Here is a 23,232-nt window from a genome sequence, read left to right as displayed (position 1 = left end):
TGAACAAACTGAAAAACATTGAAAGGGCATTTCCCAGCACATAAATGCAGTAGGACAGGGGATGTGTGCCTGGGAAATAACAAAGGGTATTTCTTATGTTTGATTCACGATGGGTGACTGTAAAGTTGTTTTTGTAGGTGGAGCCAACAAGTGGAATGCTCTGTATATGAACTTATAGATGTTATTAAGCACCGTCTGAAAGCAGATGCTGGAAGAACTCTGGAGGTAAGACCTCTACAATGTAAAAAAAATAGCCCTTTACAACCTACTCAGATACTTTGTGTTTCCTTTATATGGTGCATAATCTGATTATTTACCCAAGCATTTCCCTTTCACTGTTTAGGATTCCTTTGCCTGTGCTCATCTGGACGTGAAACAGAAAACACGCTGCCAAGAATGTCTGTCCTGTAGCTACTATAACCTGATGGGGCAGATTTGTCAAAAGAATACTGACTCTTTGATCAGATGTGAGTTTGGTCTTTTTCAGATATTTGTAACTTTTAAGATAAAACTTCACGATTTCCACGCTCCCCCCTCCCCCCCCCCCCCCCCAAGGTTATTGTGGTAAAAAAGAAAATCTCACTTAAATATTACAATTATTTAGGCACGAAGATTTCTTTAGAGACCTTAAGACATCGACTGCATGTTATTGACTCCCGATATCAGACAACTAAGTTTGTAGAGGCACACAGGGTTCCTTTGTTCAGAACTGAAATTCAACTGGCTATTCCAAATGTTGTCTTAAAACCAAGTCTTCGAGATATTCAGGTAACAAAATAATTGCACATCTCAGTCATTTATGACAAACCATTTATAAATGCATTGTTTTAAACAAGTAATGGGCAAGTTTAATCTGATAAAAGAACTAAAAGAAGAGGAAGAAAAGGTAAAAAGTTGTTTGAGCTCATGATGACCCTGGGTGCTCAGGGCATGAACCATAGATCACGTTTGTTGGCTATTACCAGAAACTATTTTTCTCAAAGCTCACTAACGCGGTAATTCACAAACCTCTACTTTGAGGCAAACATTTCAACATGAGTGAAAAAATTAAAAATGAATGCCATCAATACAGCCTGATTGACTTTCTAGTCTCTTTAAACTCTTTCAGAATATAGAATCAGTTTAAAGTGTTATTCATAAATAAGAATTCAGCAGTAGTTAAATGTAAAGAAAAATATCACCAGCCTGAAGCCCTAAATTGTGAAGAAAAATTAACACTCTTTTAAATTTACATTAATTCAGGAGAATTCTTACACATGTATTTGAAATATCCTGTGATGTCTGAAATTATTCACAGAGTATTAGTTGTTTGTGGTGATGATTTCTGGACTTTTCATTTAGCATGGTGACTGTCAAAATGAGTAGCTGAATTATTTCTCAAGTTTCATGTGCAGCCTTCATGGTGTTGTCAGTGAGAAATCAGGCCACACACTCTGATTTTAAAATACTATACATAGAAGAAATCATCTGATAATTTCTGTAGCTGCCTGTGTAGATTATAGACTATACCATCAAAAATTTCAGCAAAATGTATTCAAAAGCATTCTGGTGTGAACATGAAAACTATTATTAATAACACATAACAATGTTTATAAAAGTTTAAAGGGAAACAGTATTGTAACTAAGGACTGAATCACTAATCCCCAGTGATTCATGATTATTGTTCATAAACGTCTCTTATCTTCTTGTTTGAAAACCCCATGAACTTGGAAGGACTGTGATAAAACTTTATGGAGTACTCTTTCCCCTTATAAAATGTGGTTTTGGGTGATTCTATGTCATGCTTTTTAGAGTATTTCCTTTAAAGACAGAAGTATAATTTTTCATCTTAGGTATTTGGATGATCATCCCCCACACACATGATATCTCTGTGAGCTTAAGGTGAATGTTTCTCTTTTTTCAGAGTGCTGTAAACAAAGCCGTAAATATCATACTATCAGTAGCCAAAGATATTCCCCTGTGGAAATTTTCTTACTTACATCATGAACAGCAGCAGGTGAGTATTTTATTTTGATTATTTAAGAAAAACGATATTTTGGTTAATATTTCTTAAGATTGTATTCTGTACCAATACTTTGACTTGTTACCTGGTGGATCTTCCTGTTAAGTGAAATCCTAGTTTTTAATCTCTATGTCAAGAAATATAGCAGAAGAGTAATAGTCCATAAAACTTATATTTGGTAGTTTCTAATATGAAAATCAAAAGTTGCTTTAAAAAAATCTTAAATATATTGTTCAAGTATGATGATAGTGTAGGACCAACATTATCTGTAAGTACTACCAGCTGAATATAAGTTATTATCCCTCTTCTCAAGCAAACGCTCTTAAGTTAAACTGCAAGCCTTCATATGGCATCTATAATACTATGGTTAATACAGTACAAATATTTTAACTGGCAACAAAATCAGCACTAAAACCTTGGGAAGGTCTGAGGTTTAGATAGAAACTGAAATCTGATGAGGGACAAGAATGCACAGTACTGCTAATCAAGTGTCCTTAACTGTCTCATCTGGGAACAAAATATAGGTATATGTATATCTGAGCTGAAAAGTGTCCTTGCAAAAATATTTTCTTTCGTTGATATGGCATGAAAAACAGATCAGCTCCGTTCATTGAAAAAACTCACGTTCAAGTCCTGCAAATAAATAATAATTAATTAAAAATAAGAATAATAAAAAAAAAGAACTGGAAGAGAGTGGACTGAACTCTGTTTTCTTAAGTGGAATGTTAGCTTATTTCCAAGCAGCCAACCCTCCCACTGCCTCCAGGATTTTCTATGGCCAAGAATGGGTATAGATTGTAATTCTGTACTAAAGAAGGCAGAAAGAGATAAGCAGCTTTGTAGGAGAAGAAAAAGCAGTCTTACTTGTATATGATGCACATTTGACTAACGTGATTTAGAGATGATTAATACAGAGATCTGCATGAAAAGTTTTTATAAAATCAGCTTTAACACTTGAACTGTAAAAATCCAAGCTGAGAATAGGGACTCTCCCTGTGGATGTTTCCCTGCACTTCCTGTCTCTTCTTAGAAGTAATTAGGAGTACTATTTGAGCCTCATTGCACATTCTGTAATTTAAAAATTAAAACAAAATCCCAAACAAACTGGTGGACTTTTTTTTTTTTTCTTGTTTAATTTATACCAGGTTGAACAAGCTGCTGCTTTAGAGTTAGGTGATGAGAGCAAACTCACCAGGGTGGTGTCACTGAAACCTTTAGACAAGCAGATCATCGAACATAAGGATGTAAACAAAGTGGTGATCCAACTAAATACAATTATTTTGTCTCTTAAAACTGAAGAATTGGTTCTTCTGAAGACCTTTTCTGAATTTTCGGACATCTGGAATAAGGTTAATTACATGCTTAATATAATGTTGCTGTGTTGTAAAATCTAAATACATTTAAAAAATGTTATTTGTTGTATAAGGAGTCTGTGCTCGGTAGGAAGCGTTGGTTTCGTGGTAGAATCCATACACCCATAATTCCCCTGCCTGCTCGTGTGTTGACCAGAACTTGCATATCTTCATTGATCTAAGAAAAAAAGCAGAAGAGCACAAAAGAATTTTGGAGCATAAACAAGCTTGTGCTGTCATATGCTTATGCATCTTTTTCACAGCATCTTGTCTGCATGTGTTGTGAAAAAGAATAGTTGAGCAGAATCGCTTAGAACTTGAAGACAGCAAAGATATTCCTGAATATTAAACTGACTAGTTCTTCTCAAGCAGCCATTGTTGAAAGACACTTTTCTATTTCTTCACAAAAAAAGAGATGACCTATATCTAGCAATGAGGATTCAAAAGCCAAGGTGAATCTGGGCTGATGGAGTTATCTTCATGAGGAAGTGGGTCCAGTCATAGAAATGGTAAAGCTCTGAGGAGTGTTTTGTCAGGATATTAATCATGAAATAAAACCTTGTGTACAGGCTGAGTAGTGAAATTCAGCTCTGTGAATGGACAACTACTGGTCTTACCTATCCAAGGTGCTTTAGTAAGGCCAAGAAACAAGCAATCAAAACAAGACTAATTTTATCTTTTAAATGACTCACTGTTTTTAACTTTTCCTCTCTAAATCAACTTTCAAGTGACCTTATTCCCAGAGCTGACTCTTCTGTCCAGGCTGAGAGAGGGCATTTTCAGCTCTTCATGGCCTCTGAGGTTTCAAAGCTGATTAATGCTCAGTTTGGTTGAGCTAAGCACATGTTAGTAGCATGTCATTTCACCCAGAAAGACACAATCAGACTGGGTGATGCAGTAGATTGATGCTTCTCTTTTCCTAAAACCTTCTAAAATAGTCAATTAACCTAATCCTTAGACTTAAAATTCCTCAGGAGTCCGTGCTGTTCCTGCCACCTTCATAATCTCTGTTGGACCATTGGGAACTGTCACAGGTAACCCATTATTGGCCAGAGAGGTGCAAACAGATTCTCAGGGCTCTCACAGTGCACACTGTAGGGCAGTGTTGCTGAGACAGGTGAAGATCATCTGTCTGTAATTGAACTGAGAATCTTACACATTTGTTGAGCTAGTGACACTGATTTCTCACCTCTGCGGAGACTGGCCTACCTTATGAAAAGGGAGGCCGCTCAATCCTCTATTGCCTAAAAACAATCTTCCACAAGCTAAATGCCCTCTCTCACCATACATCCATCCTTCACTGCCGAACTGTTTTTTTCAAATGGCCAGGAGGCCATCTGCACCTAGAGACTGCAGTTTAAAGATACTCTTTCAGGAAGAGTGATGAATGACTGAGTGCAATTCCTCACATTTAAAATCTGTTAGAGGACATGAACTACTTTAGTGGGGTTACAGACAGAAGGAAGAATAGGAAGAAAATATTTCCCTCAAAATTTTAGCAGCTGATAATAATTTTAACAATTGTAAATTTTGTAGTACCATTTGGATGGATAAGGGACATCCTGACCTGTGTCATTTCTTGAGTTATAGATTTCAAGTTCTTTAAAGAATATTATACAAAAAATAAGAGTCAGGAAAGGCAGTTCAAGTAAAATAATTTGTGCTTATACTAATTAATGCTTGTATATTAAATTCTTTCAGGGAGGGAACATTTTGTGTTTGTACAATGCATCAGGCAGCTGGGCATGCTGTAGATTATTATAATACCAATGCTAAATAGTAATTAAAATAAACTTCTTTTAAGTAGGATCCAGAAGAAAAAGTGAAGGAATTTATAGATACTAAACCAACAATGGCTGAATTCCAATCTCAAATCAGATACTTTGCTGTAAGTATTTTGTCTTTAATAAAAACTAACTGTTTAGGTAAATTCTAGTGAAATTAAATGCTGAACACTTGTATTTTCTTAGCAATTAGAAATGCAAATGAGAGAACTGCCCAATCATTGTGCACTGCAATCAGTGGAAGTTGCAACAGAGTCATTGAAAATGGCTTTAATTCAGGAATGCCGCTCAAGACAAAGAGCATTTGGATTAGCTTTAAATAAAAAGTCTTCCACAGACGTGGGTGAAATTTATTCATTCATTGAAAATGTTAGCAAGAGTCTAAGCAGACCTATCCATGACCTTGATGATGTACGGGAAGCAATGGAAGCACTGAAGGAGATAAGAGAGAATGAGATTAAAATTGACATGACAGTTGGACATATAGAAGAATCTTATTCTGTGCTTCACAAATACAACCTGCTCAATCAAGATGAAAATACAGAAAGAGGTGATGGATTAGCCTATGCCTGGAAGAACCTAAACACACAGGTACTGTAGTTGTATTATTTCTCAAATCATTATTATCAGCTCTCTTAATGTTGAAATGATAGAACAAACTTATTTACCTAATTAATTTTTTTGTTTCCTGCATTTGTTCTTTTGTGCCTGTTTTTTTTCTCTTTGTCTGCATATAGGCACAACAGGTTGAGGACTTGCTGCTGAAGGTACAGACAAACATGAAAACCGATTTACTGAGAGTTGTTCAAAAATTCCAAATTGATACTGCAGGATTTTATAAAGAATATGATGAAAAGTAAGTGATCTGTGTTGCAATAAAATTATACTTCATTAGTGATTGTTTGAAAATGTTGTATCTAAAGGGCTTCAGAAAATAAACACAGGACAGTATCACTATAAATATTACACCTGAAAAAAGGCCTAATTTCAGATTAAGTGGGCATACAATCTTACTGTCAAAGATTCATTCCTGTATCTTCAGTGCTGGAGTCAGTGATATTCCATAAGAGTGAGTATGTTGGGGGAAAAAGAATTTTGAATCCAGATCAAAATGTTAAGTTTTTTTTTTTAGTCTTAACTCAAAAAAGTGCTTTGGAGATATTTAACAGTAAGTATTAATGCAGTGTCTTGGATGTGACTGGAGATACCAGTTCTAGGTATTTCTAAATTCACTGTCTTACTCAGCCTTACTTTTGAACTTACTTTATCACTTTTGAAGACATAAATTGTGGGATATTTGTGGTTCGTTGGGCACTCCTACAGTAGCAACAAGGAAGGAAAGACAGGCTTTGGCTTGCTGTGTTCCATTATGGCTCTAGGAAAATACCTCACCTTTAAGGGCTTCTGTCCCCACTTGCTGACAGAGGACTCCCATGCAGCCCTGACACCCATCCTATGGGACGTGCTTTTAAATTGGGGCTTCACTGCTTGGTCCTTGACTGCAGCTCCAGCTCTGCCACAGCTCTTCCTGTGCCTGATTGTGGACCCTGCTGAGCTGAACACGTGTCCCAAGACACAGACTCACTCCCGAGGCTGACCTCAGAGCAGCTCAGTTCCAGCTGGACTGGGTCTCATGCTGGTTACTTTCCCTAGCCCTGCCCTGCCCCCTGATTTACTGACTCACCTTCCCAGCTTGACCTTGGTCCTGTGTAATTATGGTAGACTTATCTGAAGACCTGGACCATCATTGGAGCCTGATTAACATCCTGAGGGTCCTGGTCTTCCTGCTCAGGTTCTGTGGGATCACGCCTTGTCTGCCTTTGCTGACTGTTTCTGCTTTCATCTCCTGTCCCATTTCCCTTGCCAAGCAGTCAGCCTGCTCTGCTTTCTGCCCATCTGCCTGAACTTCTTTCTAGAAATAACCATGGCACAACAAATAATATGTGGCCAAGAAGTGGTTCTAGGTGTGAGATCTGGGAATTGCACCCTGTCCTACTGCTGAGATGTGCTTATTAGGCAAATTTGGGTATTTTTTCTCATATTTTTCTGACTACTTAATTATGGTTCTAGTGCGAACTACATGATTTTCTCTCCTGATTTATATATCTGATATCTTTCCTTTTTTAAAATATAAATGAAGATAGTTGTTAAAATTTGTTTTATAGAAGAAACAGGGAATAATGAAGATAAAACATTTGCAGATCTTTAGCTATTTGTAAGATGTATGGTACCATAGATGAATTTATTTTATTAGAAAAGAAATTGGGCTTTCTTTCAGGGCCTATTGGATATGCAATCTTGGTAGACTGAATATGTGCTGCATTTTCTCTTTTAGTGTCTTGTGAAAGTTTACAGAAAAAAAATTAAAAATGTTACATAATGTTCAGTAAGTAGGGTTTGGGTTCTGTTGTGCTTCTTTGTGAAACATGTATGGCTGACAATTTCACTGGATTTGTTTTGGTTTTTACAGGGGCCCCAGTGAGGACAATATTCCTCCCCATGAAGCAAGTAACAGATTACAGATCTTTCAAGCCAAATTTGATGAACTATGGAGGAAGTATCTCTCGCTTTCTGGTGGGGAAGAATTATTTGGTCTTCCCATCACGGGTAATTTCTCAGGGGATAAGGATACGTGTTTCTGGGCTATTAATTTTTTCTTGTAATTCCTACTAAATGCATGGGAATTTGGAAAAATTGCCAAAAATTTCCTTGCAGAAAAATTCCTTGCAGTAAATTATTATAGTCTTCCCTGTGAAATGCATCTGGGTGCAACTAGCTCTCGGTGTGCACATACATAAACATCAGGTGGAAAAATACTTCACTCCTCTGTGTGTCTCAGGGTCCAGATGCTTAGCTCTCTTACTTCTTCTGTTCAGAACTAAGCACATTTCCTGCCAGTATTCTGCCCCATAAAAATTTGGGAAACATGTTGCCAAAGTACTCAAATTGTCCCTGCTCCAGTTGCATAATGAATTCCCTTAGGCTGTGCAACTGATCTGTAATGTCCTTATGTCTCCTAGTCAGACACAGTTCCTTTGGAAGACGGTGGTGTGAACTAAAGCAGAATGTCTGAAAGGCACTTTAATTTGTGCATACTAAATTCAGTATGTTTTCCTGTCTGAGGAGGTATGCAGTAATCCAAATATATTTTACTAGGAATTCCAGAAGATATGAGAGGAAGTAAATAAAACATTTTTGTTATGGATGTCCATTTTAAATACTTTTATTGTCTAATATATTCTGTATATTTCATTTGAAAGCACACCCATGATATCCAAACTCTGCCTCTTAAGTAAATAGTGTAAATTGACTTAGGGGATATTTTAGTTCTTGTCTAAAATTATATTGTGTTCCATTGCCATTTCATCCACTTTTCAACATTGTCTCCCTCAATTATAAGATTACATCTACTTCTACAGAAGAATATTGATTGAAAATATCAGCAATCCAAACCATTACTGTGCATCAAAATCTGCTGTTCTTACACAATGAAAGTGGAAAAGTTTGCCTAGACACTATCTAGAAAACTGCAAGTCTTATTTCATTCATTTATTAAATAACATCATTAGAAACGCATTAATTATTTTGTTCATAAATACATTTGACATGAATAGCTGATTAACACTCATGAATTTCCAATTTTAAAATTTGAAACAGAGTATCCTGGACTTCACAAAATTAAACATGAACTTTCATTACTTCAGAAGCTTTACAGTCTTTATGATACAGTTACTTCTAGCATCGACAGATACAATGAAATGCTTTGGAATGACTTCAATATTGAAAAAATTAACACTGAACTTCTGGATTTTCAAAGCAAGTAAGTTGGTTTTTGTTGAAATACATGCAATTTTTATTTCAAGCTCTGTTTTTTGGTTAGCTTGTGAAAATTGCCCCAAGGGGCAGAAGAATGTTGGTCCATCTCATGCTCATTGTTGGGCACAGCTGCACTGTGGTGCAATATGCAGCTGGTTTCTGAGTCACTTGAGGCTTGTTGGGATACATTGACATGGTGATCTGTAGCTTATTTAATAAACAAGTTGCACAAACCTGTGTCAAGGTGGTTGTAAGTATAAATAACTTTCAAATCTGATCTTATACAGTACCTTCTCAGTGATTTAGTTTAAAGCTAATTAATTGTTAGTCCATGATATTAGATGGAAATTTGAACCTACTTTTTTCTTCTGCACATTTGTCTAAGTTGTAATTGTTATTTCAAGAAGGGTAGATAGCCCTGCTAAATTCTGAGGGGTTATTTACAAAATTTGAAGCAATAATGTTTTCCACAAAAATCTGACTGAGCTGTCTTTTAGTCATTAATTTGAAAAAAACCCCAATACAACCCAACCTCTTTTTAAAAAATAAGAATTCTAAAAACGAATGTACGTGAAATATATATACTCCTGCTTTTGGACAATGTAAGTCTTCATCTCATTTCAGTAGAATTCTGAAATCTGCATCATAATTTTTTCAGTAGTTAATTATATTTTACAGGCTGTAGGACTTTTCATGCCTCATTCTCCAATACCCTGAAAGAAGCCATTGCACAGCAATAGTTTTCATTTATGTGTTTCTGTTTGAACTTCATGTGTGGCATTCTTGTTTTTCCTCTCAACTGTCGAGATATATTTGGAGCAGTGTGACTACCAATAGGCAGTAAATGCTTTTTTTTGTAATAAAAGTCCAACCCAGTACCATCTTTCTTTTGGCAGTTTGCTAGCGTTATTGCATCAAGATATTCTCTTTAAAGGCAGAGAAATTGAAACAACATACAGGGGATACTCACAGAAATAGCTAGGATGGTATGCTGTGTTATGAAGGAAGCAGGAATGCTGGAAATGCAATTACTGCTTTAGACTAATTGTAAAGAAATACATAGGTCTTTAATGTGATTTGTTTTACTACCTTTAAAAATAGTAATATAATAGAAAACATAATCATGAAAAGAAAAGTAAAAAAAATAACTGTAGATAAAAGTAAATCCAGTTGGAAAGAGATAAGAAAGAGAAATATATAAAGAGCATTATAAAAGTTTATAATAATGACTGGAGAGAAGTTTCCCTTTATATTTCACTGTAATATAGTGTAAAGAGAATGTCCAATAAATTTAGGAAAGAAATGTAAACCTGATCAATGGTGTAGTTTATTAACATAATGTGCAGCTCATGGAATTTTCTTTTAGAAGATATCATTGAGACTAAGAAAAGAATAAATTTATTTGAATTTTTTAAAAATTTGCCATTTTCATTACCAATCTAAGAGATCCCATTTCTAATAGCCATGCCCAGACAAGTTCATTAGGTGTTACTTGCTAAGCCTCAGCATAGAAGTAGCCAGGAACTGTCTCTTAAAACCTTCTTGATACCAGGCAGAGTATAAATTTTACATTTTGCAGTGCTTTTTTCCAGCATATTTAATGCTATCTACTGTTGGATTCAAGATGAAAGAATATTGCAGTTATTGTAATGCCATAACAGTATGCATATGTTCATCTGCCTCTTACCAGCAAGCAGTGAAGAATTTGCACATGTTCCAGCATTGTGTGACAGATCTATCTGATTTTGAACTGTGAAAAATGGAGAACGTTTTTGAAGGAATTTGTCATTATGGGCAGGTTTTATGCAGCGTTTAGTTTCTGGAATCGAGCTGTAAGAGAACTGCTGTCAGTCTTTGGTCCATAGCTTTGGCAGTGAAAATTGATGTGACTGGTTTAGAAGTGAGAGAGGTGTGATAATTCACAGTGCAAGAGGTTCTTCATTTTAAATTTGTTTTCATCTTAAGTTGTGTGCAAAGGAAAAATTTCCTCTGAATATCTTTCATACAAACCAGGCATGAATTAAGAATTGTTTGATTGAAACAGAAGTATTTTTCTCTTTTAAAGCAGATTAGTTTTAGTTTAGGATGTACTTTATTTTGATGGGAAAAATATATGTAATTTTATCCTTTTTCCTCTTTACAAGATCAGGTGCGTATTCAAATTTTACTAAGTCAATGACACTGCAGGAACTTAATTTCAGGCATGGGTTTGCACATGAAAGTAACTTCCTTTAGTTCAAACTGAAATAGAAACCAAACCATTCTAGTGTAATTTGTGCTGTCTTTAGCAGTGTTTCCTGCCTGCTGTTACAAATGACCAGCAACATATAATATTGCTGACTTGCAAGTGGATTTTTTATTTGCAGTCTAGTGGTCAGCTCATTGAAAAATGACAATGTATTGTACTATTAAGTGGTGGGTTGTGATTATTAATAATAAATATTTCTTCTTTTTTTTTTTGGTGCTTTTTAAAGAATCCGGAAGTTACCAAAAGCATTAAAGGAATGGCAAGCTTTTCAAGACCTAAAAAGAAAAATTGATGACTTCACTGAGAGCTGTCCTTTGCTTGAAATGATGAAAAACAAAGTACGTTTTGCATAATAATTTGGAGATAAAAGTCACTTGAGAAACTCTATTGAATACCATGTTATATGACTACAAGATCCTTTCCATAGTTCTTTTTTATAGATAAAAGCAGCTGTATTTATAACAAGAAATCTAGTTAGGCTTATTAGAGAAAAATAAAGGACTTTGTAATGTGATTAGAATAACTACTAGTGCTTTCAGTGGAATGGAAATCAAAACCCTCCTATTTGTTTAACAGATGCAGGGCAAAAATATGTGATCATTTTAGACCTAAAATTAATACAATTTTTAAAAACCCCATCCCTATGTACTTTTCTAGGCAATGTTATCAAGACACTGGGAAAAAATTGCACAAGTAACTGGGCATCACTTTGATGTTGACTCTGAAAATTTCACCTTAAAAAATGTAATGGATGCCCCTTTATTAAAACATAAAGAAGATATTGAGGTATATGTACTTTTTTGTTTTGGTTTGGTTGGTTGGGTGCTTTTCTTGTTTGGTTGGGGTTTTGTTGGGTTTTTTTAAATTTTTTCTTCTTGCTATTTACTAACTTGTGATCAGGTGCTTTTGAAATCCTGTTTCTAGTCAGGAAACATTAAAAAGCATGTTTAATATTTTTTTGAAATGTTAAAAAACATTTGTAACATAAAAAATTTGCTTTAGTTGAAGAATTCCTTTGAAAAAGTGGAGTTTAGTAGTTGGTATTAGCTGACAGTTAGTTTATTTCCCTTTTATTCTGGAGAAGATTTAAATACATAGATGGCATTACACTAATCCCTCTATAGGACGATTTCTGTTGTTTTAAGAGTAGTGTGATTCTGTCATGTTTCTGATTTAGAGTCTGCCTACTTATATATTTTTTCTTCCCTTTAAGTGTCTAATCAGAGTGAAAAAATATAGTTGATGTAAGACTGATCCTGTTAAGTGTTAAAGTCCTTGGAACATAGTAGAAGAGGATATGGGATTAAAGAAGAATGAAGTTGTTTTGCATTTCCAAAGTGACCCTTCACAAGAGCACAGATAGATGAGAAGTCGTATGGAGTGTGGACAAGCTACAAAGCCATTGTCTCTTCTGTTTTAGAAGTTATCTAGCAAGTGCCTTTGCTTCATGCTTGTTACCTTTTACAAGAACAAAACATAGCTAAAGCTAAAGAAGTAAAACCCCAACAGTTTCTAACTTCAGTTCCATGGTCATTTAGCTAAATCTGTATTATTTCCAGAGTAGTGACCTGTTTTGTCTTGTTTCACAAATGAGCATTTTTAAGGCAAAACCATGAAGTCAAACCTCTGCTGTACCAAATTCCTGGACAAGAATTTAAGCCTTGCGAAAGGTTCAGAGTTCCAGCCTTACACTTCAGGAAACTCTTTAAACCTGTGATAGAATCCAATGTACTCTTGAACTGGAATTTGGTATCCAGTCTGAGTGTTTGATCCTTTTCTCTCTGCTGCAATAACCAGCTTTATGACAGACCTGTCCTCACTGTCTTAAAGAAGCAGCAGACAGGCATGTTGTCAGCCTACACTGTTCTCAGAATATTTATTGGTTTTGATTGGCAACGTTTATTTTCTTTAAACCCCTCTATCAGCTTATGTGATTTCAAGTGTTAATAAATACAGAGAGGCAAATTCTTCCTGCAGATTCACTGACTCAGTGAATTTTGTGTGTGTAAGATGCTAGTAGTAGTGAAGATGGAGTATAGACCATTAAATGGACCTGTTACAAGCAGTACTAGAATATAATCTTGTTTGAAATATAATAACTTTGAGGTGTTTCAATGTATATTTTCATTAGCCTGAACTTACACTGAGATCTGGATCAAGCCAATACATTTTAATAGTCTTTTATAAGTGTGCTTTATAATAGCCTTAGATGAATGCAATTTACCATTTTAATTTTACCCAGGATATCTGCATCAGTGCTGTCAAAGAAAAGGATATTGAAGGAAAACTGAAGCATGTCATCAGTGAATGGAGTACTCATGCTTTCAGTTTCAGCCAGTTCAAAACTCGAGGAGAACTTCTTCTGAAAGGATCAGATATATCAGAGAAAATAGCTTTGGTGGAAGATAGCCTCATGATGCTGGGGTCACTGATGAGCAACCGGTACAAAACTTAATAAATAATAAACTTAATAATTAATAAACTTAATAAAACTTTGTACACACTGTATGAATCTAATCAACCCCCAGAGTAAACAATTATCATCTTAGGTTCTTCTTCCCTTTAACTCATGTTCATGCAGGTATAATGCACCATTTAAGTCCACTATACAACAATGGGTTCAGAAGCTGACTAATACTGCAGAGATAATTGAAAACTGGATTACTGTACAGAACCTCTGGATTTACCTTGAAGCTGTGTTTGTTGGTGGAGACATTGCAAAACAGCTACCTCAGGTATACTGATGTATGATAACAGTATGCTGTACCAGGAGATCAGCCACATCACAGAGTTTATTTGCCAGTACTTATAACTCATATAAGATTTGTGGGCTGTGCATAGGCGGTTCAGGAGAAGCTTTGCCAAACTAGGATCTGTCTGGTTAAATTGCTTAAAACTCAGTGAAACCTGCAGGAACACAATTGTTTGTAATTCAGGCTCAAATGTTCCTGTCAGTGTGCAATATTAGTGAATTAGTACAGGGCTCAGAACTACTTAATGGCACGAAACTGATTTATTGCTTTTGCCATATGTACAAATATCCCTTTCTTCCTGTGTGCAAATGTTTATAGGCTATAAGCTGTAACAATAGAATGACAGATTCTGTAGATGAATTCTGTACTTGCTAGGACTCAGTTTAATGAAGTCCCACAGAGACATGCTGCCAGGCTTGGGAGATGTACATGTGCTAATAATCTGCGTGAAACATTGCAACCTCTTCAAAAGGCAGTGATGACTTTCCAAGGTAGCAGCTGCACAAGAGCTAAGGAATGATCTGAACAGGAGAGAAATAGCAGAAAAAAAATCATCCTTTTTGTTGTGTCACCTAATGAGGGGTTTTCATACAGTTCTAACAAACCACAGTTCAGTCATGCTGGATCAAATGGCATAACTAAACAAAACTGTTATTTTTGGGAAATTATTAGATATTGATTTATTTCAGGACACATATTTTATAATTAAAGGCTTACAAAATCCCAAATTAAGATTAATTTTTGTAAGCTAAATAAAGGTTTCTTAATTGTTGTTTAGATAACATTTTGTTGTTGATATGTTGTTGATGAGGTATATTTATGTTGTTAGGGCTTATCAGAGAATCAATTAGCAGCTTGTGCAGATGAACAAATGCTGCTAAAGCTACTTCTTCCAAGGATGATAGATACATGAACCAATATTCTGGAAAAAAATAAATGAAGTGACTGTCTTTGATGAAGGAGGAGAAGGAACAGCTTGGTGGAGGAGTAATGAAGAGTGGGCTTAATTGCAATTTCTGCCTGAATACTGCAACAAGTAACTGTTAGCATCTGGAAATTAACAGAGAGATGAATAATGTTCAGTCAACGTGAATTTGTTAGGAGCAAAACGTTGAACAAATCTAATTTATTTTTAGGGTGGGCAAGAAGCTTTGTGGTTAGAGGAAAAACAGTAGGTGCCATATATTTTGATAGGTTTTTGCCATTGTCTCTGATAGTACTACCAGAAAATGTGTTTTAGCTTGCTGGTGTGCAAAATACAGAAGAGTGGAATACATAAACATCAATAACCAATAACTAAAACATTGTATCTGGTTTTGGTCAAAGAAATCCACTGACAAATTTGAAAGAGCATAGAAGAGGGTGGTAAGAATGAGGAACTATCCAGGAAGAATGAGACCCAAGAAAAAATTCAACAAATTAGATTTGTTTGACTTGAAGCGAAGAAGGGATAAGCTTTTTAAAATATAAGGGCTGTTCTCAACAGGAAGGGAAAAAATCTTTTTCTTGCTATCTGATTTAGCTTAGATATTAGAAGAGAGTCACCAGTATCTTCTAGCTCTCAGATAATTTGATTCCATTAACATTTCATTTGTTGTAGGTGAAGAAAGAGTTTTTAATGTCAATATACCCACTGTATAAAAATATTTATTTTTCAGGTTCCAGTTTGAGTTTCCTCCCTTTGCTTACAACACTTGTAATGTACAAGTGGGGCAGCTTCAGACTGTGTATACTGGTTTTGTTCATCAAATGTTGCTACTAACAGCTTACATAACACTGTGTATTGCTGTTAGGAAGGCTGTAATTTCTGAGAAAGCTACTTTTTGAGCTTTCTCATGTGTATTGGAATCCTTTAATGTGGAAAATTTTGGTGCCCAACATGAAGTAAGACATTTTCAGAGCTATCCCATTGTACTCTTTCTCTTGCAATCTGAATTCTGGTCAATAATAAGCATGCTTATAAATATTCATACATTAGTCCTCCAAAGAAGACTTGAACAGCAAGGGAAATATTAAACTGTTACCTTGTCTGATAGAATTAAATAATTTTTGGAATATGACAAACAAGAGGAAAAAGCTAATGCATTTATCATGTACTTCAGGAAGCCAGAAGATTTCAGAACATTGATAAATCATGGCAGAGAATTATGCAGAGAGCCCATGAAACATCAAACATTGTGCAGTGCTGTGTTGGAGATGAGACTTTGGCGCAGCTGCTGCCACATTTGCTGGAACAGCTGGAAATCTGTCAGAAATCACTGACTGGCTATTTGGAAAAAAAACGGTTAATATTTCCAAGATTTTTTTTTGTATCTGACCCTGCTCTTCTGGAAATCCTTGGTCAAGCATCTGATTCCCACACTATTCAGGTACAAGTAATAAAGCAATAGTGTTCTTATGTTCAATATTACTAAGTGAAGACTGTGGTAGACTTTGTTGTTTATTTGAGAGAATTTCTTTCACTTATGGAAAGATTTGCAGAGTATTCTAATACAGCATTTAAAGACAAAGTAAGACTATCAGATCAGTTTATGGATTTTTTTTTCTGATTCTATTGTAGGCACATTTATTAAGTTTGTTTGACAATGTTAACAGAGTGGGATTTCATGAAAAAAACTACGACCAGATTTTATTGTTTGAATCTCAAGAAGGAGAACGGGTCAATATTATTGAACCAGTTTTAGCTCAGGTAATGAAAGTACATATTGCAGTTTTTCATGACTTGATTTAAAGCAGATTTATGTTTTAGAGGCCAACAGTATTGCATCATGCTATTATTTGACTAGCTGAATGAAAACCTCCCAATGTGAACAGCAAGAGCGAAGAGTAGAAGGGACAGGACATTTGTGTCAGTTTGTAACGATTGCTTTACCTGTTTTCTCAGCAGTACTGCTGTGAAGTGCCAAATCCATCACAGATCTCTAGAAGGGCAGTGAAGCAGAAAGAGGAAAGAAATCTTTTAAAAATTAGAGAATAACAAATACGGAAATGGTAGTATGAAGGACTGGGAAAAAAGTCACGTAGAGCTCTTGCTCCTTGTGAATTATTCATAAACTAATTCTCTAAAAGTACTTTATTGTTTGTTACAGGGCAATGTGGAATTCTGGTTAGGTCAGCTGCTGAATGGGATTAGGAAAACAATCCACACTGTCATTAGACAGGCATCATTGGCCATTAACGATTCAGAATTTAAGATGCATGACTTTCAGGCAATGTTTCCTGCACAAATAGGACTTCTGGGAATTCAAATTATCTGGACCAGAGATGCAGAGAAGGCACTGAACAGTACCAAGACAGACAGAAAGGTAGTATTTAATGAATCTTTGGGGATTTATTAAAAGCATTGTTTGTAGCAGTACATATTGTGAAAAGTTAAAAGTAACAAGTAGGAAAAATCACAAAGTACTAGTTATTTACCCAGAATAACAAATGAACTAAGAGGGAAACAGAATAATAAAAAATGTGTTAAGGAGTCACACCTCCTCATTATCCTCCAGTATGTGTTTTAGAATTGTTCCTAATCCTGCTGTAATTTTCTCTGGTGTTTTGTTAGGGCAGTCGTCTTGGGAAGGGACAGTTTCTTAGTTCAGGAATATGGGGAATCTTATCCTATTACTTTCACAAAATCAGATTTGGAAAGAAATAAGAGCTCCTGAACTTTGGGGAAGTAACTGTGTGGGCATTGGTCTACTCTATCCAAATGTATAGCATCCTTCAGCTGATGAGCTTTTTTTTAGGGAAGGGGAAGAATAAAATCTGTTTCAGGAGGTGTTGGTTTAATCTCAAACATGTGGAGAAGATGCTGTTAACAACCAAGGTATTATTCCTAACAGTGAATCTATGAAAGAAGAAGGAGAGGACGTGAACAAAAGGGTTGCACCATTAATCAGGAATATACAATAAGATTGTACAAAGAATGAATAACAACATCCTACCATAAAAGTAAATGCAGGCCAAATTCCATGCTGTACTTTGATACTGCATGAAAGTAAGGGCTTAGACTGTGGAGAAAACCATGTACTGCTACATTTTCTGCATTGCTGAAAGTTTAAAAGGGGCATAAACCTGCTTTTAGTCCACTATAGTTCATAGAATAACCAGGTACAAAGATTCTTTTGCATTAACAAGAAAACAGCTTTTGTGGGTTTTTTTGCGCTGAATCGAATGTGTGTATTGGGGCATGCGTGTAGGTTATTTAATTCTCTGTTAGTTTTAACAGTGTTTTAAGTATTTTTTTTCTCAGCAAACTGTATGTTTTAGGCTCTGCATGTATTTACAGAAAGCTAGTGTGATTGTTCTGTCACACATTTGGAATAGGGGTATAAATGAGCTGCTCTTTTTTAAATCTCAGTGCTTTTTGTTGTGTACCAGGAGGGTCACTGGCAGAGGCTGATGTTATTTATGTAAGTCAGTATTGTATAGTCAGTATTTGTGGAACTTTGTAACAGATTTGGTACCACAATATAAATTATTAATTTAGTGTCAGCATCTAAAATTACAGTATGTTTTCCCCCTACTCTGGTTAAAGGATGTGACAGATCTTCAGGTTCCTGTTCTCCCTAAAGAACAGGAGATCCCTGTAGATACAGCTTGAGCTGATATATACTACTCAAAATCATTGACTGATGGTTTTGAGTGTATACAGATGGGGATGCAGTCAGCTGAAAATGTAATGTAGAATAAAAGGAACAAGAGTCTTGGAATAAAATCTTACGGCGTGACCTGTTCATCTAGATATAACCTTATTGTAGTCTGTCAGGTAAGAATGCATGAATGGAAGGTGGCCTGCAATCCAAATTTAGGGTTTCAAACCTAATAAATATAAAGAAGAATATGGATGTTTTCAAATTTTTATGAACTAATATGATCATCCTTGCTTGTGGAAAAGGCAATGCACGTGACAAATCAGAAGTTCTTGGAACTTTTAAATGATTTGATTGACATGACAACACACAATCTGACAGGAATGGAGCGCACAAAATATGAAACTTTAATCACCATTCATGTGCACCAGAAGGATATCTTTGATGATTTGGTAAGTTTTGGAAAACCATCAAGGGACTTTCTGTATGGAAGGTCTTGCACATATAAAAAAATTATAAGCAAATCTTAGAATCTATTCTCTTTGAGTAGCTCTGATATTACTGCTGTGATAGAGCATATCAGATTTAGTTTGATTTAATATAGATGTGATGCAGTGAGAGGGGTGAATTTTTATGTAGGTGTGTTCATGGTTTAGACTTCAGTTTTTGAAATGGTTGTTTATCTCATCATGCACAAATTCACCGTGAGCAAAAGAGTTTAACTTTCAAAATTAAACTATATTCTCAATTTGAAGAGAATACCTTATTTGATTGAAATGTAAATGTAAAACACTCCCTTTAGTATTCCTTTCAATCTTGTGATTCTGATCCAGTTTATGTGTTGATGTATGTATTTTTTTGATAGTTAAGTTGCTTCAGGCTTCCTTTAGATAAGTATGTTGAATAAATGAAATCATAATTATAAAAATGGAAGTAAAATAATGTCCAAAGGGCTTGAATGATGCAAAGGTCAATAATTCAATACTGATTGCTTAATTGATGCATGTATGTTAGGAAGATAAAAATTAAGTGCATGTGAAAAGAAAATAGGAAACAATAAAGAAAAGTACTGAAATCTAGAAAGAAAACTACTGGCTTCTAAGATAAGCATGGAGTTTCATCCTCTGCCAGTAATTTTTAATTTATCTTCATAACTATTTTCTTAATTAATTTAATGTCATAATGAAATTATGGATAATTGGTTAAATTTCTAGGTCCTGTATATGAAATAAAAAAGTCAGGAGCAAGTCCAAAACTAGGAAAAGGGTTCTTAGTTGGTATATGTAATAATAGCCTTCTCTCAAAACATTGTCTGCCAAACACATCCTTTAGTAAATGAAATAAAGGAGAGAGAAGTGGCTGAGATTCCAGAACCTCCTCTTCACCTTATGCTGTGTTTGCAAGGCCAATAACCAGGGCAACATTTTCAGTAACAGGCCAGTAGTTTTGAGATCCAGTGTCAATATTAATAAATCTATTAATTACCACAAATCTAGATGTGTGTGTGGCAAGTTCATACTGAAAAATACTACCCCAAAAAAGAGCACTCAGACATCTGTACAATGTATTCAAATACTGTCCACAATTTAGTGTTTTTGTGAGCAATGGTGCAGTTACTATGCAGGACAGCCAGTATTGTTCATTTTTTGTATTTTCAATGATGGCTTTTCAATATCTCTCTAAGACACAATTCATTATCTCTGTGCCCAAATCAGAGGAAAATGAAAGTGTAAACAGGTTTGAAAAGATAATTTTGGATATCTTGACTTCTGACAGATTCTGTGCTCATTCTTCAAGATCATGAATTTATATGAAGTAGACTTTTTTCCTGTATGGAATTTAAGATTAATTTGTTACTGATTCGTTTCTGTATTAATGATTTTTCTTTTCCATAATAGGTCCGTATGAACATTAAATCTCCATCTGATTTTGAATGGCAAAAACAATCTCGATTTTATTTTCTTGAAGACTTGGATAAATGCGTTATCAGAATCACTGATGTAGAGTTCACCTACTGCAATGAATACTTAGGCTGTACAGACAGGCTTGTTATAACTCCCTTAACTGACAGGTATTTATAAAAGGAATGATGTGCATAATATTGGAGCTAAGATTGAATTCCTTTGACTTAATTCTTTTAACTTTCATGAGTCAGAATCACTTAGGTTGCACTGCAATGCTGCAATATCTTTGGTGAACAGCAGAGGCCAGTGCTTATATATTCAGATATTGAAAGCAGGTCAAATTTGAGTGTTTGCTTGAGCTATATGAGCTGTGATGGGCATTGAAAAACTTATTTGTTCTCGAGACAAATATGCCTGAACAGCATACACTTCACCAGCCTAAAAAGAGTCAATCTAAACACCAATATATTGCTGCTTTCAATAAGCAAGTAGTTGCTTTGCAATTACAGCAAGTGATTAATTTACTGTCACCCTGTAGGAGAAAGCAGTAACTCAGCACATAGCGTTACATAAATAGTGCCAGAATGGTCTTAAGCAAGGCCGATGGAGAATTTCAGGCTACAAATGCAGAAAAACTCTGAGGGCAATCATAGGGAGAAGTTTTTATTGCTCGAGTGTTAGTTATAAGGCACAGTATAAACTTCATTAGATGCCTATTTTGCTAAAGTGCTTGGTTGGTGCTTCAGTTAGGCAAGAGGCAGATGTATTTGCTATGCCAGAGCTTGTTCTTTTATATGTGGATATGGATGTCAAAATGCTTTGCATGCTCAGTCATTTACAGAATTATAGAATGGTTTGGATTGGAAGGGGCTTTAAAAATCACCTAGTTCCAACCCCCTTGCCTTGGACTGGAACATATTCCACTCGACCAGTTTGCTCAAAGCCCCATCTTGAGTTAATGCTGAAATTGTCATTGCATTCTTTGTACACTAGATTTTATTTATTAATGAAAATTCAGATTTTTTTTGCCTATTTCTGAACAAAAATTTTTCCCTGTGAGCTATTTAAAAAAGCCAGACCTCTGCATGTGGATACCTGGCTTTTAATAATTAAAACACATCTCCCAAATGCTATGTTATGCACCTTACTGTTCATATGTTAGATAGAGGGGTTTTTTTGCAGCAGTACACATGATCAGTGGCTATGGCAGTATGAACACACTGAAAATACTTTTATCCATCAGGAGAGCCAGTATCAAGAAAATGTTGTCATTCAAAATTTGTTCACAGAATTAAAATGCAGTCAGAGAAGTGGTTATGGCACCAAGCTTGACAGAGTTCAAAATGTGTTTGGACAGAGCTTTCAGGCAAGTAGTGTGGTTTTTGGGTTTGTCCTGTGCAGACCCAGGGATTAGACTGGAATTGGATATATTATGATTCTACAGGGTGTTGTATTACACAAGTTTGAAAATTAGCACAGGGTGACATGATTGAAGAAAACAAGCCTTTTCAATGAATTTAAACTATAATAATAATAACAAAAACAACAGAAAGAACAGGCATATCTGTCTTTGGACTAACCTGGAAGAGCCAAACAATGCTGCAGGGATTGGAGACTACCCACTGTCACATGTTGAAAGGGTATTTGAAGCAGAGAAGTTTCCTAGTGTTAACATGGGAAACTTATGTATCTAAACAATGTTGCACTACAACACATTTTATTCCTCTTGTGGGCTTTTTCCATTTTTGTATTTATAATACTGCTCTGTGGAATTGTCTGATCTTCTGAAAATGTTCAGGTAATGGTGTCTTTGTTCCATTGATCAGCTTGGAGTCAAGTCCTGTTTGGCTAATGATTTCAAGTTCAGAGAGATTCCCTAAGCACATGATAAATACCCACAGCTGGTAGTACGTTGCATTAAGATAATGGCACTGAGATTGAATGCTCCTACACATCATATCAGACACAGTCCAGGGCATGGCATACACCAAAAATGGAGTGAATGCCTGTATAGAAATTGTGTGATGTATTCAGTTTGTCCTTACCTCGTTTTCAGTAGCAGAATTGTTAGGAGTGGTATTTTTCATGCTAAATGATGTCAAATGATGGCCTGTTAAGTGATCCCTGAGTAACAAGGTAATAAAGCATTTTTACTGCTATTATATTAGAATTAGTATTCTGTTGTTTCATAAGAAGTTATACTAGGTGCTATCATTTGGGATTTTTCCAGTGCCCATTTATCCCCCCACATATATCATAAAGCAATTTAGTTTCACTGTGCTAAAATGTGTTTGCTGTGATTTTGGAGCATTGGAGGTTAGAACAACATGCTCCCTTACACCCTTCAGTAACCTCCACACCATCTGGGACGGCTGAGACTTAAACTTGTGGGTTTCAACCCAGGATGGAGGCTGAATCAGATGATCATAGGACTCAGGAATTCCTCCTCTTTGTCCATTGCCCATTGCAATCTTCGGTCTCATCCATTGCCCTCCTGGAACTCAAAAACTTCACATGACTGGCAGCACTGCTGTGGTTTGGTGTGCTGCTATGGAAATGGTGGTGCTTCTATGGAGATGCTTCCAGCCTCTCTGCCAGATCAGAGAGCCCATCATGGAGCTCTGGGGAGACATTAGGAGGGAGGGGGAAAAGGATGAAATCCAGTGGCTCTGGGTGCTGCAGAATGAGGCTATAATGCAGGAAGAGTGTATGATAGTATGAGAAAATCACAATACTACAGGATTTTGGTATTCAACATTTAGAATTTGCCTGTGGATTTACTGGACTGTT

At 35.7% G+C, this 23,232-nt stretch overlaps 1 protein-coding gene across 1 annotated transcript in view; it reads left to right on the top strand.

The window, feature by feature from the left end:
- LOC136366566 (dynein axonemal heavy chain 5-like) overlaps positions 1-23,232 on the top strand; it is a 150,564-nt gene that overhangs the window by 26,152 nt on the left and 101,180 nt on the right. The window contains exons 22-40 of the mRNA XM_066327725.1: positions 138-225; positions 344-467; positions 605-768; positions 1,904-1,996; positions 3,148-3,351; positions 5,162-5,242; positions 5,325-5,729; positions 5,876-5,994; positions 7,609-7,745; positions 8,796-8,958; positions 11,429-11,540; positions 11,860-11,988; positions 13,445-13,644; positions 13,784-13,937; positions 16,058-16,324; positions 16,516-16,644; positions 17,045-17,260; positions 18,844-18,990; positions 20,437-20,609. Coding sequence (XP_066183822.1) covers positions 138-225; positions 344-467; positions 605-768; positions 1,904-1,996; positions 3,148-3,351; positions 5,162-5,242; positions 5,325-5,729; positions 5,876-5,994; positions 7,609-7,745; positions 8,796-8,958; positions 11,429-11,540; positions 11,860-11,988; positions 13,445-13,644; positions 13,784-13,937; positions 16,058-16,324; positions 16,516-16,644; positions 17,045-17,260; positions 18,844-18,990; positions 20,437-20,609 — 3,105 coding nt within the window. The remainder of the gene's footprint in view (positions 1-137; positions 226-343; positions 468-604; positions 769-1,903; positions 1,997-3,147; positions 3,352-5,161; positions 5,243-5,324; positions 5,730-5,875; positions 5,995-7,608; positions 7,746-8,795; positions 8,959-11,428; positions 11,541-11,859; positions 11,989-13,444; positions 13,645-13,783; positions 13,938-16,057; positions 16,325-16,515; positions 16,645-17,044; positions 17,261-18,843; positions 18,991-20,436; positions 20,610-23,232) is intronic.

The sequence above is a fragment of the Sylvia atricapilla genome, chromosome 1 (genome assembly GCF_009819655.1).
Source record: "Sylvia atricapilla isolate bSylAtr1 chromosome 1, bSylAtr1.pri, whole genome shotgun sequence".
Lineage (NCBI taxonomy): Eukaryota > Metazoa > Chordata > Aves > Passeriformes > Sylviidae > Sylvia > Sylvia atricapilla.
Note: the sequence above shows the minus strand (reverse complement) of the source record. Positions and strands in the feature narration are given on the sequence as shown.